The sequence below is a fragment of the Pangasianodon hypophthalmus genome, chromosome 11 (assembly GCF_027358585.1).
Source record: "Pangasianodon hypophthalmus isolate fPanHyp1 chromosome 11, fPanHyp1.pri, whole genome shotgun sequence".
Classification (NCBI taxonomy): Eukaryota; Metazoa; Chordata; class Actinopteri; order Siluriformes; family Pangasiidae; genus Pangasianodon; species Pangasianodon hypophthalmus.
In genome coordinates this window covers 15121329-15137115 of record NC_069720.1, presented here as the reverse complement: position 1 = coordinate 15137115, position 15787 = coordinate 15121329, and the positions used below count along the sequence as shown (strand labels likewise).

General features: G+C 37.5%; 2 protein-coding genes across 7 annotated transcripts in view; both read right to left on the bottom strand.

The window, feature by feature from the left end:
• Positions 1-2309: 2309 nt before the first annotated feature.
• atpaf1 (ATP synthase mitochondrial F1 complex assembly factor 1) lies at positions 2310-6754 on the bottom strand. 2 transcript variants are annotated; one of them, XM_053237932.1, is made up of 9 exons: positions 6521-6754; positions 5746-5854; positions 5561-5608; positions 5384-5446; positions 5161-5211; positions 4837-4884; positions 3838-3933; positions 3646-3753; positions 2310-3364 (listed from the first exon to the last, which is right to left on the bottom strand). In XM_053237932.1, the coding sequence occupies exons 1-9, from the start codon at positions 6727-6729 to the stop codon at positions 3188-3190; spliced, it is 909 nt and encodes a 302-aa protein (XP_053093907.1). In that variant the 5' UTR covers positions 6730-6754; the 3' UTR covers positions 2310-3187. The 2 variants fall into 2 exon arrangements, with proteins under 2 accessions (XP_053093907.1, XP_034164315.2); XM_034308424.2 differs by lacking the exon at positions 5384-5446.
• A 1128-nt stretch (positions 6755-7882) lies between these two features.
• frem1b (Fras1 related extracellular matrix 1b) overlaps positions 7883-15787 on the bottom strand; it is a 29247-nt gene continuing 21342 nt past the window's right edge. For 4 of the 5 annotated variants that reach the window (XM_053237929.1, XM_053237928.1, XM_034309002.2 and 1 more), the window contains 11 exons: positions 14801-15215; positions 13364-13565; positions 13127-13271; positions 11750-11879; positions 11558-11630; positions 10743-10892; positions 9206-9528; positions 8807-8983; positions 8577-8692; positions 8374-8459; positions 7883-8198 (listed from right to left, as the gene is read on the bottom strand). In XM_053237929.1, coding sequence (XP_053093904.1) covers positions 7984-8198; positions 8374-8459; positions 8577-8692; positions 8807-8983; positions 9206-9528; positions 10743-10892; positions 11558-11630; positions 11750-11879; positions 13127-13271; positions 13364-13565; positions 14801-15215 — 2032 coding nt within the window. In that variant the 3' untranslated portion in view covers positions 7883-7983. Of the gene's footprint in view, positions 8199-8373; positions 8460-8576; positions 8693-8806; positions 8984-9205; positions 9529-10742; positions 10893-11557; positions 11631-11749; positions 11880-13126; positions 13272-13359; positions 13566-14800; positions 15216-15787 lie in introns of those variants that run through there. The other variant, XM_053237930.1, reaches the window with a different exon arrangement.

Genomic DNA, 15787 nt, shown 5'->3' with positions numbered 1-15787 from the left:
TACCACTGTAACTGGTTAATCACAGAGACGGCCAATACACTGAAACACTGTACATTACCACTGTAACTGGTTAACCACAGAGACGACCAATACACTGAAACACTGTACATTACCACTGTAACTGGTTAACCACAGAGACGACCAATACACTGAAATACCGTATAATGCCACTGTAACTGGTTAACCACAGAGACGACCAATACACTGAAACACTGTACATTACCACTGTAACCGGTTAACCACAGAGACGACCAATACACTGAAACACTGTACATTACCACTGTAACCGGTTAACCACAGAGACGACCAATACACTGAAACACTGTACATTACCACTGTAACCGGTTAACCACAGAGACGACCAATACACTGAAACACTGTACATTACCACTGTAACCGGTTAATCACAGAGACGGCCAATACACTGAAACACTGTACATTACCACTGTAACTGGTTAACCACAGAGACGACCAATACACTGAAACACTGTACATTACCACTGTAACCGGTTAACCACAGAGACGACCAATACACTGAAACACTGTACATTACCACTGTAACCGGTTAACCACAGAGACGACCAATACACTAAAACACTGTACATTACCACTGTAACTGGTTAACCACAGAGACGACCAATACACTGAAATACCGTATAATGCCACTGTAACTGGTTAACCACAGAGACGACCAATACACTGAAACACTGTACATTACCACTGTAACCGGTTAACCACAGAGACGACCAATACACTGAAACACTGTACATTACCACTGTAACCGGTTAACCACAGAGACGACCAATACACTGAAACACTGTACATTACCACTGTAACCGGTTAACCACAGAGACGACCAATACACTGAAACACTGTACATTACCACTGTAACTGGTTAACCACAGAGACGACCAATACACTAAAACACTGTACATTACCACTGTAACTGGTTAACCACAGAGACGACCAATACACTGAAATACCGTATAATGCCACTGTAACTGGTTAACCACAGAGACGACCAATACACTAAAACACTGTACATTACCACTGAAACTGGTTAACCACAGAGACGACCAATACACTAAAACACTCTACATTACCACTGTAACTGGTTAACCACAGAGACGACCAATACACTAAAACACTGTACATTACCACTGAAACTGGTTAACCACAGAGACGACCAATACACTAAAACACTCTACATTACCACTGTAACTGGTTAATCACAGAGACGACCAATACACTGAAACACTGTACATTACCACTGTAACTGGTTAACCACAGAGACGACCAATACACTAAAACACTCTACATTACCACTGTAACTGGTTAACAGATACACTGAATTCAGTACATAAGGTTAAATTGTTAACCACAAAGGCTGCTGGATAGATTTTCCTGTAACACTTCACCTCACTACACCTTTAATGCGACCCTGACCAGGATAAAGATGATTAAGTGAATGCTGAAAGCAAGCACACAGGGGCTGTACAAGTGCATTAAAGACATTGGATATCATTATGTTAATTTTGTTACACTCATTAAATTAACATTCAAGTTGTGCCGTAAGTGCTGATAAATGAAACATCTTGAAACAAAATGTCTTATAATGATACCATTAAGACAATGAAAAAAACAGGGCCTTGGTGGTAATTACACTTCAAGCTGTATATTATGACAGCGTTGACTCATTTTATGAATGAACTTATTTATAATGGCTGACTTTAATTACAGCTCATTAATTCATAAACATCTCATTTTACTGAACAGCAATGACACTGACTTCATGCAGGATGGAGAGAGAATAACTGCAATGCTGAGGATCACAGTCCTGAACTACGACTCCACAAAGCATAAAGTTCCCCAAACCCACCTGATTTAACCTGTCAGGCAATTACTCAGGCCTTCTTAACCTGGAATTGAAATGTGTTGCAAGTGCAGGGTTTTAACTGGGGTTTAGGGGGTAGAGGAACTCTGCTTCTTTCACGGGTTCCAACATTGCGGGAAGAATAGCATTCAGTTTGTGTCATACATAGCAGTCACTATTATGAGTTTCAGGGATAAGGATTTAATTTTACTAATGGTAACTGGTGACCCTATGTTCTCAGTCTGTCAGTTTTGGCATCAAATTAATATTAAAATATCTTCAAAAAAAATTCCTGTATGGCTAAGGTACATGATACAACAAAGTCTTCAAAAAATGAATTATCTAATTGTGAGCAATTGTTTACAAACAGCAGTTAACATTTGTCTTGACTGAAGGAACTATTTACAATTTTGAAACGAAAGCATTTTTCAGTAAAGAGAGTGAAACTGTATTACATCTTTATTATAACCACTATGCCATGCCTCCATCTAAATTTAATCTATACCCCATTTTGGCCTTTTAAGACACTGTTTGACACTCTTGAGTGTTAAAGGTTGATCTCACAGCTCCAGTCTTACACTGTATATTATTACCAGTCAGATATCTAAGTTGTGACGTGATTTTCAGATTCACGCTTCAAATGCAAAAGATTTAATGACTATATTCAATTAATGTGGCAATGAAGTTCATATGGGTGTAACTGTTCCAGCTCTAATTCCAAAAAGTTCCAGCTATCATATACACATATGCATCACATATGCGTCACACTACTTTCAAAACCAACAATATCTATAATAGTCTTATCAGATTCCAAATGAAATACTATTTATGTTCTCCAGTTAGAGTCAACCACCCTCATGCACACTATTATCATAAATACATGTTCACAACATCAATGTTGCATAAACAATTGTCCTTTCATGGCATAATATTTAATAATTTGGAATGGAAGCCAAGCTTCAGACTCCTATACCCTTTTATCGTGGTGGAGGAAAGGTAACTTATAGTAGTCTATGGTGGTGAATTCTTCATTCCTTAAAATTATGTACATATATACGTTATATGGGAAGAAACTAAAATAGATCACACTATGTAATAATGACTTCCAAAATGGGAACGCAAGAGCTTTTGTACATCAAATGTCCAAGTACTGATGCAGAAATTAGGTGAGAATGAAAGATGATAGGACTGAGGGCTAGTACAGTCAGTACAATGCAGGGATCAACACTAGACAGATTCCCCTGCCAGGACTCTGAGTGATCTTCCTCTCCTTTACGCATGGCTCCTCCAGCCTCTCTCCCACAGGACTGGGTGTTACTTTGCAGTGACTGCTTGTCCTATCCCGCTCTGCTCGAGCTCTGCGATCACAGACATGTGTTTGAACTCTGCCGGTCTGTGGTTGAACGTCTCTACTAGTTGAAAAGTCTCATGTCTCTGCGCTGCATAAAATAACTGCACCTGATTGGCCAAACATTGAGCTTCATGAACAGTCTGGGAAAAAAGAGCACAAGAAAGAGCATACAATATGCAGAACATGTATTTAAGACCAACAGTAATGTACTCTTAAAGGAACTTTAAAATTAAATTTGGAAAATTTTCTGACTTAGGCTTTAAACTGGTGCAAAGAGTCCGATGTTGTAAACAATTAACAGAAGCCAATTTAGCATCACGCAAGCTGCATTAATAAAAGTTTAACTGTAAATTTCACTATTAGTCAAACTATTCCTTTAACAACAGTATGAGTCAAGCAGTCACTTGAGTATATTACTCACCATAAACCTGCTATCCATTTCAGCAGTCATGAACACAATGTCCTTGTCCTGCTTCAGGTCTGAGTAGTGGTAGAGAATCAGCTGGCTGGGAGCGTTTTCTCCCAAAGTCTGGAAGGAAAATCAAGCCTGTGCATTAACAAACAGCAGGTCGTACACTGGGATGTAACTTAGCCCATCTGCAGGACGTTTTACCTGAACGTTGATGAGGGAGGTGAAGTGTAGCTCCTGACCAGCCCACTGACCCAGAAGGAATTCGTACCCTTCTTTCCGGGGCAGAGCGTACAGAAACTGTTGGAGAAATAACATGGTTAATGCAAGTTAATAAATCAATTAATTAATAATAAAAATGTGAAAGGGAATCATGTCGTTCTCAAAACAATGCTGCCACCTTGTGGTGAAATGGTGTTTCATCATCTACTTCAAATAAATCTCAGGTTTCCTGTCCTACACATATTAGTGTATTCCCTAACCCAAACACAACTGACTGAACTAATGAACCATCCTGGGCTGAAGAGTGTGTGTTAAAGCAGGGAAACACTACAATGTGCAGCATAAATACTCCAGGACCAGGTTTGGGAACCTGTGACATAAATTATATTACTGCTAGAGATCTCAGGCTTCTGTAGGTTTCAAGGGGTCACCTGTCTACACATATGGAGCTTAAGACTTCCACACTTCACACTGGTGCTTATTTTAGTATTGCAGATGTTAGTGGGAGAAGGTCAAAGCAAATTTGATCAAAGCAAAATTGATAATTCTGGTTCAGTCACAAGTTGGTTTAAGTTAGTTTCACATAAATAAACAAACTAAAACACTAAGTGGGCATGTAATGTAAAGCTTACAAAAACATACTCACAAAAGCCTTTCATTCATTGGTCAGAAAAATAAGTTGATGGAAATAAATAAACAAGTTTATTTTAGGTAATTACATAAACACCTACTAAAATATTTTGTGTATTGCTCTCAGTGTTTCTGTTTTCATCAAACATCCAGAGCACACAGCATTTCTGCAGCTCTACAGTTCCACCCTTTGGCTCAGTTTGCACCTCATAGCTCACTTTAGCAGCTTGCTGTGTTCTCATTTGCCGAAATCTAAACAATGGACTGAATGCTGCCTATGTGAAAGCACCCTTAAGGCCCCAGGATGAATAAATAAACATGGACCCTCTTGAGCATCGCTGTATATCTTACCGTTGGGCACAACTTGGCACGGTTGTTCATCTTCTCATAAGTTGAACCCTGAAGTATAAAAATTTTTAGTTACTTATATTAAAATTTTTTAATCTTAGCTGTCTAGATGCATGTGGCATTGTGCAATTTAAAACATACACACACACAAACGTGTGTGTATATACATACATACATATTATATATACATACATTATATATATATATATATATATAAATTATAAATAAAAATTTAAAAAGCTAGTCATCATTTTACCAAATATCCTCTAAATTCAATTATTTGACCATGCACCAGCAAACTAGAAATGAAGAAATGAGTTTACTTACTGGTATGACTGCACTGATTGTGTCTTTTGTTGAGAAGTAGTTCATCCAAAGCTACACAAAGCATAATATTTGTTTAATGTTTCAACTGGTGATTAATAAATTTTATTATTTAGTTGCCATCACAATGCCTGAAATACTCTCCATGAGCTATTCATACATACAGTAAATTTACAATATATTTTATTTTATATAATTTGTTTCAATCAATAACTACAGTGGTCACCTCTCCAATTTCAGGACCAGACTTGTCCTTCACCATGTCAAGGTTGAGGATTGAATCTAATGTCTGTTCAAAAAATAAATATATAAACATAAAAATGAAAAAAAAAAGAAAAAAAAAAACAGTTAAGTGACCCAGAAGTAAATAAAACTTAGTAAAAGATATGCAGAGTTCTACCACCTTGTTTTTGGTAAAACCTCCAGGTCCTGCTTTGTCTCCCTTATCCTTCTGGAAGCATGAGAGTACAAAGACTCCACATTAAAAGAAAGCACTAATATAGTGTGATATATTACAAGAGTGTAGGCTATGTAAACATATGTGCAATGAATGAACAGGAACATGTCTTTGTTTCAGCAGTCAGTTACCTCCTGCTCCATTAGTTTAATGAAATCAGCTTGTTTTGAGTGTCCAACAGATTCCTTCTTTATCTCACTGCACTTCTCAAGTCGGGCTTTGTATTCTTGAGGTTTGGAGCTGGAGATACAATAAAAAAGTACGATTGATTATATATGTAAATGTAGGATTGATTGTGTACATAAGTTAGCATAGCTAATTCTATATGATATATACAAAATGCATTTTTATTAAACATTTATGTCTAATAGCTATAATATACCTCTGCCCCATGATCCATTTGATTCAAGGCATGCTTATTTATATAAAGGCATACTGAAATGTTCCTGGCGAGGTAACCTGCTTAAATGTAACATAAGGTTCAAAATATTCAGAACACCCACTGATACCTAGAAAACATGGTACATTATACACCCCGATTTGTATAATATTTTTTCCTATGGTTTCTTTTGACATTTATTATTATAGTATGGTAATATTATAGTTTGGTAGTTTTGCATGGTAGGATTGTTATATGGTAGTGTTGTACTATTGTAGGATTGTTATATGGTAGTGTTGTACTATGGTAGGATTGTTATATGGTAGTTTTGTATGGTAGGATTGTTATATGGTAGTGTTGTACTATTGTAGGATTGTTATATGGTAGTGTTGTACGATGGTAGGATTGTTATATGGTAGTGTTGTACTATGGCAGGATTGTTATATGGTAGTGTTGTATGGTAAGATTATTATATGTTAGTGTTGTAGTACAGTAGCATGGTAGTATAGTTAGCAACCTTAGTTTACCTCCGCAGTTTTCTGATCTTCTCTTCATATTTACTATAATACGGGTTTTCCTCTAATTCCGGTTCCTTTTTCATAGAAAAAGCCCTGAGCTGATTCGTCACAAGTCCGGGAATGAGCGGTCGGACGCCCGCAGCTCTCACCGCTAACATCCCACGGTACAAACAGGCCATTTGCACCATGGCCGCCGCCATCTTCTCCCCGTCGCACATCAATAGTGTTCCGGGTGACTTCCGGCAGGTTATTGGTTCCGCTTACACAAAACCGAAAAAATATACGGAAGTTGGATTTGAGTATCAAATACCCATTTGTGTACCAGAAAAAAAAAAAAAAAAAAAAAAACACGACAAAGTAAGAAAAATCTGAAGCAAAATTGTAGGACAGCCAGCTGACTACTAAGAGTATTCAAAGGCTTTTAGCATGCCTTTTATTTTGATTTCTTTCTTCAGTTTTTATTTTACATTTTGCTTACAGATCTTTTTTAACTGAGTTGTTCGCCCAGAAATATAATTTACAAAATTTTCCATATTACCTCAAAAAAGTACTTAACAAAGCATGGCGTCTAAAGATTCTGTAGTTTTGCACTGGAAGAGGTGAATAAGGGAAGGGAAATAAGATTATGGCTGTAGTTTTCCATCAGAAGCCATCATTTGGCTCAGGACGGACAGATTCATAAGACAGCAGAATACACACCTGGTCATGAAACTGCTTATCAGTCAATTGTTCAATTACTTCTGAGCCTGTGAAAATGGAGCGACTCTGCAAAAAATGTCTGTAATCCCTAAACTGTTAATGCAATTTTTTTTGTTAAACCCCTCTACCCTTCAATTACATCTTGACTGCTTCATTTCAAATCCATTGTGCTAGTGTACAGAGGCAAAATTACATCAGTTGTGTCACTGACTGTATGTACATCTATCTCTCTCTCTCTCTCTCTCTCTCTCTCTCTCTCTCTGTGTGTGTGTGTGTGTGTGTGTGTGTGTGTGAACAAGTGATACCGCAATAAAACACAATGGGGCGTGTTGTTATAGGAAAGTAATACTCAGCAGGGTGGTTCTACCACAGCAATTTGCCAACATTTACAGTTTTCAATTCAGTTTAAGCAATGACACGTCATTCTTTTTAACCATTTATAGTTACACTTAAAATTACAAATTACTTCCTCTTAACTATATGAAACGTCATTCCCTCACCAGCTTCTTCTTCTTTTTTTCTTTTTAATTAATAATTTAATTTGGGGTGGTATTGGTATTGATTTGAAATATCTTCCTTTAAACAGTACACCCCATTGTGTTTTATTCTTCACATATATTACAGCAAACATTTAAACATAAATATCATGGCAAATATTTTGTAGTTATGCTAAAGGAAAACAGGCTGATCAAATTATATATCAAATATTTATTAATGGTTTACAAGTTAGAAAGAAGTGGCACTAGCTTAATAAAGACATATTCATTGTCTCTTTATTTGTTGACTTCTGCACTTGCTGAACAAATATATTTGTGTTCTGCTATTGTACAGTTTTCTCTAGTCCATATTTTTTGGTCCTGGGCTAGCACACAGCTGTGAGAGGAGCCAGTGGGGGCATGATTGTCTGACGCCTTGTTCTTCTTAAGTCTGGAGAATTTCAGTGGTGTGCCGTCGGCCCAAAACCACTGGTCTGGAAAGCCAGAAAGCCCTACACACACAACAGCCATGAATCTTACCATACTGACAACATAATGTCTAATGCAGCTATACAGTATACAGTATATGGTAGGTAAAATATCATATTGTGATTATACTGCTGTATATGTATTGCAATATATTAAAACCTATGGAGAAGCCTAGATGAACATGGTTTGTATCCTTACCAATCCAAAATGGTTGTTTTCCACCAAACCTCCATAGCCACTTCATATGAGTCTTTGAACGAACACTGGTCAAGTGACTGTCAAGCCTGGATTTGTTGGACCAGTGAAAGAAAACAACTGGGTACATTAACAACGACTATAAATATAAATGGAAGACAAATGCAGTATTATGTAGTAGAATAGAGGTATTTTGATTAACTTACACTGTGCATGCATGCTGAGCATTCCTCCAGCTGGCTACACCCGGGCCCAGGATGTAGCAGCGCCGTCTGTAATGGGTCCACCCAGGAAGACAGCCAACACTAACAGCCTTTGTGGACTAATAAAAAGAATGGAAGAAGATATAGAGGGGTGTGAATAAGTGATAGTAATACAGCAATATATTTTAAATATTTGCTTAAAAGTCTCACAATCAATAATTAGATGTGCTAACCTTGTGCTGGCGTACAGCTGAAGTGAAGCCAGTAGGAAAGTCTCTCTGAGGAGTCTCGGCTGATCTGGAGTCAGCAGAAAGTCCAGGCCAGTTCCAGATTGGAGTGATCTCAAGTTCTGGGTGGACACGAGGCACTGGTATCTCCATCTCCGGCCTTATTGGAGTCAACCTATTGAGCTAAGGGCCAAAATTGAAAATAAAATTTAAATAGAAATCACACAATTCAAATTTTCTGTTGATTTCATATTTCTCATTAAAAGTGTAAATACTCCAACAGACATCAAAATAATGCACTCTTACTGTTATAATGCACTATTCTAACTTCTGTTGAAATTCCTTCTTGATTACTTTTGGCTCACTGTACACCAAGTATTCAGGCTGAAGAGATGTATTTAATACCCAATTTGTATTTGAAGATTCCTGTCTCAATCCAGATCTATTGTTTCCCAGCAGTCTTAGCTGTCTCCTTCCTTGGCTGAGGAATGGCTGGTCCGCTGCTTCCCCACCACTGAAGCGAATGAACTGTGTGCGATATGGGACATCCCCCCTTGGTGGATAGTTCTCCCATGCAATCCCAGTGTTTGGGTCTGGTGTGTAGTCTTCTATTGCTGTTCCTGGGGTTAGTGCAGGTGGAGGTGGAGGCTTGTGGAATCGTGGAGGATATAGGACAGTAGATTTTTTCTCATCATCCTCAACAATCAAGTCATCTGGGTCACATCTACCTAATGGAGGATACGTAAATATATAATATAAACCATAGGTGCAACTTTTACAACTCGTGGCCTAAGGCTCCTACAGACCACAAGAGGACAGAAGCAATAGGGCTGCTAAAAATGATATTACAATTGAAAGACTATAATTAACAATTGTAATTGGTGAAAAGAGACGATTTGTGTAAAATGGAGTCAACATTTGACTTATAATCTTTTCGTCTACACACATACAGTGCTCTGTACATCTCCAACAAAGTCTCAAATAAACTCAAATATTTTATCTGGTAATGATAATCTACTTTTACAAAAACGCACTGGAAAATGTCGTATTTAAATCATGCTATTTAATTTAGGCTAATAAGGTAAAAAAAAAAATGAGTGTAAAGAACCACAAGCAAGATGTTTGGCTAAAGTTTGGACTTCAGACCTCATTTTAAGAAGGTATGCATGACAGTGTTACGACGGATATGCCAGGTGTTGAAAATAACAACTGAGACCATCCAAAAGCCTTTTTAGTGTCATGTCTATTCCAGAATCCAACTCCCAGACTGCTCCTCAAACTACAAACATGGCCGCCTTGAACTCCAGTTCCCAGCACACACACCCTCATTGTCATGTCCACAGTCTCGTGATTACTGATTACGCACACCTGGACTCAATCACCAGTTACCACTCACTATATACTGTATACACTCACAAAACATTCAGTGTGAAGTGTCGTGTCTTTGCCAAGCATTTGTTCACAGTGTTTGATATCCTGTTTATTCTGACATTGCTATTGTCCCTCGGTTTTGAGATTCTGATTTTCCTATAGTCTATTCTGTTTGCTGATCGCCTGACCTTTGCATGGTTTTTGACCACTGCTTTTGTCCCACGTTTTTGGGATTGTTTCTACCTGCTCTTTGTTTTAATAAAAGTATATTTTTTGCAACTGCATCTGCTTCTGCCACATGACATTCAGATGATACAGGAGACAGGCACATTTATAATAAATATTAAGTAATATGAATATCATATTGAGAAAAGCAGTTTTGAACTGGTATCATTTATATTTTTCACTCTTCCTGGTGCAAGTGACATTTTAACACAGACATGACACTGGGTTAAAAGAACAAAAGCACTCTTGCACCGCAGCAACACAAAATGGGGTGTGACATTCAAAATCTGCCAATAGATTTCCAAGCCATTTTGGTACAAAAATGTGCATGCACTGGGGACTATACCATGTCTGGGATCCACAATCTCCACTGAGGCTCTGCTTGTCGCACCTAAAACAGCGTTCTTCTGGGCTTTCAGCACCACCTCTAGCTTCTCATTGTTCTCCTCCAGCCCATCATCTTTGAGGTAAATATTCCAAAATTTGACAGTGACTCCTATAAAAGAGGAGAATAAAGAGAGTGTAACATAGGTGATGGTCTTCCCCATTTGTACACTGTAACAAACAAACAGACCTAACATACATGATCTAAACTTGAAACCTGGCTGTTACATAATAATAATTTTATATAATCAGTTATTTACCTTAATATAAAAAAAGACAAGGACCATATTTAAATTGGTGACAATCTTAATAAATATAATACAATTAAGTGTTAAGCCCCATTCACATATATATATATATATATATATATATATATATATATATATATATATACACGTGTGTGTGTGTGTGTGTGTGCGCGTGTGTATAAAGCATAAAGAAATTCAAAAACAATTAAATGAATGGGGCTTAACACTTAATTGTATTATATTTATTCAGATTGTCACCAATTTAAATATGGTCCTTGTCTTTTTTTATATTAAGGTAAATAACTGGTTATATAAAATTATTATTATATCATATTGCTATTTGCACTTCTGGTTAGATGCTAACTGCATTTCACTGGCTCTGTTTTCGTACTCTGCACAATGACAATAAAGTTGAATCTAATCTAATCTAATATATACGGTAAAAACATTTCCACAGTGAAAACATATAAACCTGGAGCAATGACACTGTCATACTAATGCACTGTGTGTAAAATAAAATCCAAGACACCTGGATCAAACTGTATCAGACTAGCTGAGCTATGAGTGAAGTCCTTTCCCACCTTCGCCGTGCCATCTTCCACCTGAAACATGAAAAAGCAAAGCATTTCTTTTACATCACGCCAAACTCCATTATTCCTTTTACACCAAGCAGCATGAAAACATTTTTCCTCAGAACTTTACTGCTGCTGTTGAAGTTCACCTGGATGCCAACATAGGCAGGGTCTATGCTATTCCCACTGCGCATCACCTGCACAGCTAGAGTTCCTGCGTTCTCACACACACGATAACAGGAAGCCGTCAACTCCACCCGGGACCATCGGAGCTCCATTCTGGGTTTGGCACACAACAGAGATCACACTAGCACTTGGCTTGAGCTGTGCTGCAATAACCTCTTCTAAAAACAGCTTTATAAAGAACATTATGAGTGGCTTAGAGACTAAACATGTCTGTCGAAGTGATTCACTTTAGAACATGTTCATCATGCTGCTGATATAACTGAGTTTAAAGTGATAAGTAAGTGATCTGATATTGATACCCAGCCCCTTAAATGCTACAAAGCAGTCAGCCAAGACAAATTGTATCTAAAGTTTGCTTTGTTAGTTTAGTGCTGTATTAGAGCTATGACTCTAAAATTTATGTTAGCAGACAGTTCTAACATAAACTTTCAGACAGTTTGTTCAGTCATTCAGGAGATAACATAGTTCAGATTTCCCTTACCTGTTAGAAAAGCAAACTTTAGACAACAAAAGTGTCTTGGCTGATCAGCTACATTTAGTGTGAGGGGAGAAATGTGTATATTTAACCCCTTAAAGTCCTAGGAGTTGACTTTAACTACATATCTTTTTCTATTAGTTTTTTTGGTAGTTAGCTACTGAATATTTCATAATATATCACAATGCTGCTGAATTATAGAGTGTGATTGGTCAGTGCTCTGTAACAGTCAGTAAGTTTTCCACCAGGAAAGAGGAATTTGCACTTTCCAGCTTCTCTGTTATATGGAAAGCTGCTCTTTTGTTGTTGTTGTTTTAATTTTTGATTTCAAGACAGAGAGAGAAAAACAGAGAGGGTGGTGAGGGAACGACTGCTTATAGCTGCTATGTTAGTAATAACAGGAACTAACTTGTCTTGAGGGCGTTCCACCACATTAAATGCAATTATAAATGGATTAAAGTATGTTGTCATTCTCTACTTAATAAATAAATTGTAATTATTGTCAAATTGCTATGTATAAGAGGAATGGAACACTTCGGGCAATGCTGTTATTGAAAAATAATCAAGTTTGGGGTGGTAACAGTAACTCCGCTTCATGTCAGCCTGCATCACACAACCATGTTATTGATATAACAACACATGATATAACCTATAACAACACATCATGTTGTTATTATTCCTTATGCTTTAAGATAAATAGCTGAATAATATGGTGAAACTTTAAGGGGTTAAATGAACTTAAATCATCTTTATAAAACTTAAAGCGTGTATCAACAAGCAAATTATAGAACAAACTCTGTTATGTGAATACTGCTGAATTATAATCTATAGTCAATATACGCAGACACAAAAACAGATAACTTACACTTCTGGAAGCATGATGTTTCCTGCTGGGTCTGTGAGCTGGAACTCAAAGCTGTCTGCTGTCACTTCCATGTCTGAGGGAATGACATAGCGGACTGCTTTCTGATCCACATCCTTCTGGGTGAAGCGTCCCTTGATATAGCCACCTGTGAACACCAAACACAGACATAAGATTAAATCCTGCTTATCGTCATCGATAGCATTAATGATTATTTCAACAGTCACTCAATGCACCTGCCTGTGATGGCGTTCTCAAGGTATCCAAAACGTGGAGGCCGTGTGATGATGAACTCCACCTCTTGGTAAGGGCTGTCTGGATCTGAAGCCTGGAGATCTTTGGAGGTGATGTAGATGCCATGTTGGTTGTTTTGTAGATATTCCACTGTGCTGGGGGTCCCTTTAGTTACAATGTGTGGAGGGGTCTTGTCTAAGACCTCTATCTGTAAATACAATTAAAGAATTATTTCTGCTCTCAATGATGGATTTGAACCACAAGAGGGAGCCATCATTATGAGAATGCATATGATTTAGGCTAAGCTGCAAAAAAAAAAAAAAAAAAAAAAGCAATTAGCCTAAAAAGCTTTGAAATTTGAAAGCGAAATTGCAAAAGGAGGTCAAAGAAGACTTTTGAAAGCATTAAACAACCCTTCTATTAAACAACTATTGCCATGTTGCATTAGATCATATGTGAAATCCAGTAAAATAATTTTCCATTTTAAAGTTGATCCATTCAGTTAAATATACTGTGTGGAAAAAGTCTGCTTGTTAGTTGCCTAACTGATCTAGAGACAGCATAATATGTGGTATTATAGCATGCAGCCTGTATGTGTCTCCATTTCATATCAGGAGCAACATTGTTAACATTGTGCATAAAGTCTAACTGCACGGATTTTGTATATTCTTAAAAATATACAAAAACTATATACAAAAAATCTATCTGACATTTTGCAGTGTAGGCTGCCTTTTGTAGCCCTGATCAGGGAGTAATAGATATTAAGGTTATCATTATAAAATAAGGTTATATTATGTATAATATTGAAATAGTTTTTAATGTTATTAATTCAAATTTAAAGTAATCTATGAGAAAGCTGTGATGCCTTCCTCTACATACTGTAGACAGCATAATAGCTGACTTGGAGTTGGAGTAATATTAGAGTAATATTTCCTCAATTGCTAACAACGTTTCACAAGTAATCCTATAGGGAAGAGCTACATGCTACTTAGAAAAACACCAAGTGATGTCAGAAGTTTTAAATCAGTTTTAAAAAGTTTTAAAAGCAAGGAACGGAGAGTAGATTTTCTGCCTCCAAAGCCAAAGCTAGCACATGCAGCCTGCTACCTGCCATAGTTAGATAACTAGTTTACTTATGAAGTAAACTAATTTATATTGTTATCAGTTTCAATTACTTTACTACATATGTTAACTGGTTATCTGATACAATTGAATACAGGACACCACTCAGTGGTAAAAGCTTTGTTATGGTTACAATATGCAATGTATTGCCTGAGACATTTTTTCCCCACATAAGCACTTTCTCTATACAGAATCACAAACCAGCACTTTGTGGATCAAGAATAAAGCTGTGAACATAGCTTACATGAGAATAGAAGTGAATTAAAAGTGTTACTATAAAAGGAATATTACTGTATTTTATTGTATAAATCTCATTCTTGCCTGTATTGTGAAAACCGCCGCTTGTTCCTTCAGCTGTCCATATTCCAGATAGCCTTTATTGGTTCCATCTGATGGCTGAAAGGTGAACCTGTCAATCTTAGAAAAACTGTTTAGATGCTGGTAGCTCAGATGCATGTTGTTGATGTCTAATTGTGTGAAGTGGGTCCGGGACATGGGAAACCCCTTTAACAGTAGCTTGCCGTACTGTGGTGGTTGAATAACAGTGTAGGTGAGATTCTCTAAGGGTGTATCAGGATCACTGAGCTGAAGGTGTTCAGGTGAGATGGTTCTTGTGGTGCTTTCTGTAAGCTGGAGGCCGGTGTTGATGCTCAGGGTGGGTGGGATACGGTCATGGTGCTCCACTATGAAGGTGAGGCTACTCCTAATGGAGGTCACCCCATTGCTGATGTCAAAACTGGACAGAAAACTATTATTGTTGAACATTTGGAAGTTCTTTGCTAGTAAATAATTATATATAAAGACATTCAGCCTCAAGGTTTAGCTCACTTAGTACATTTTCACTTCCATTTCAGATTTTCTCATTTCACATATTTTGTCAGCATTAGCCTTTTCCCTTAACCACAGGTTCCCACCCCTGGTCCAGGAGAACCCCCTGTCCTGCACATTTTAGTGTTTTCCTTGCTCTATCACAGCCACTGCAAAGTGGGAAGGGCTGTTAATTAGCTAATTAGTTGAATCAGGTATGTTGAGAGCAGGGAAAACACTAAAATATGGTGTACAGCAGGTACTCCAGGACAAGGATTGGGAGCCAATGTGACAGTAGCATTGGGATGATTTAAAAAATGGCAGGTGAATAGGAACATCTCTTATTCAACCTACTTTCAAGCCAATATACCACCAGTCACACATCGCTGTCACTGATGAATGACATCCACGATAAACATCAACACCATGTCTGATACCTTGCACTGGCCTCTCCACCAGCACGCACGTCTTCTTGTTCACATAGCCAAACAAGCTAAACAT

Excerpts from the sequence above, each read along its gene's own strand:
- atpaf1 (XM_053237932.1), bottom strand. The coding sequence starts at position 6,729 with ATGTGCGACGGGGAGAAGATGGCGGCGGCCATGGTGCAAATGGCCTGT. Across the intron at positions 5,609-5,745 it reads TTAAACTAATGGAGCAGGAG|AAGGATAAGGGAGACAAAGC; the intron begins GTAACTGACTGC and ends TCATGCTTCCAG. Across the intron at positions 3,754-3,837 it reads CCTCCCTCATCAACGTTCAG|ACTTTGGGAGAAAACGCTCC; the intron begins GTAAAACGTCCT and ends TTTTCCTTCCAG.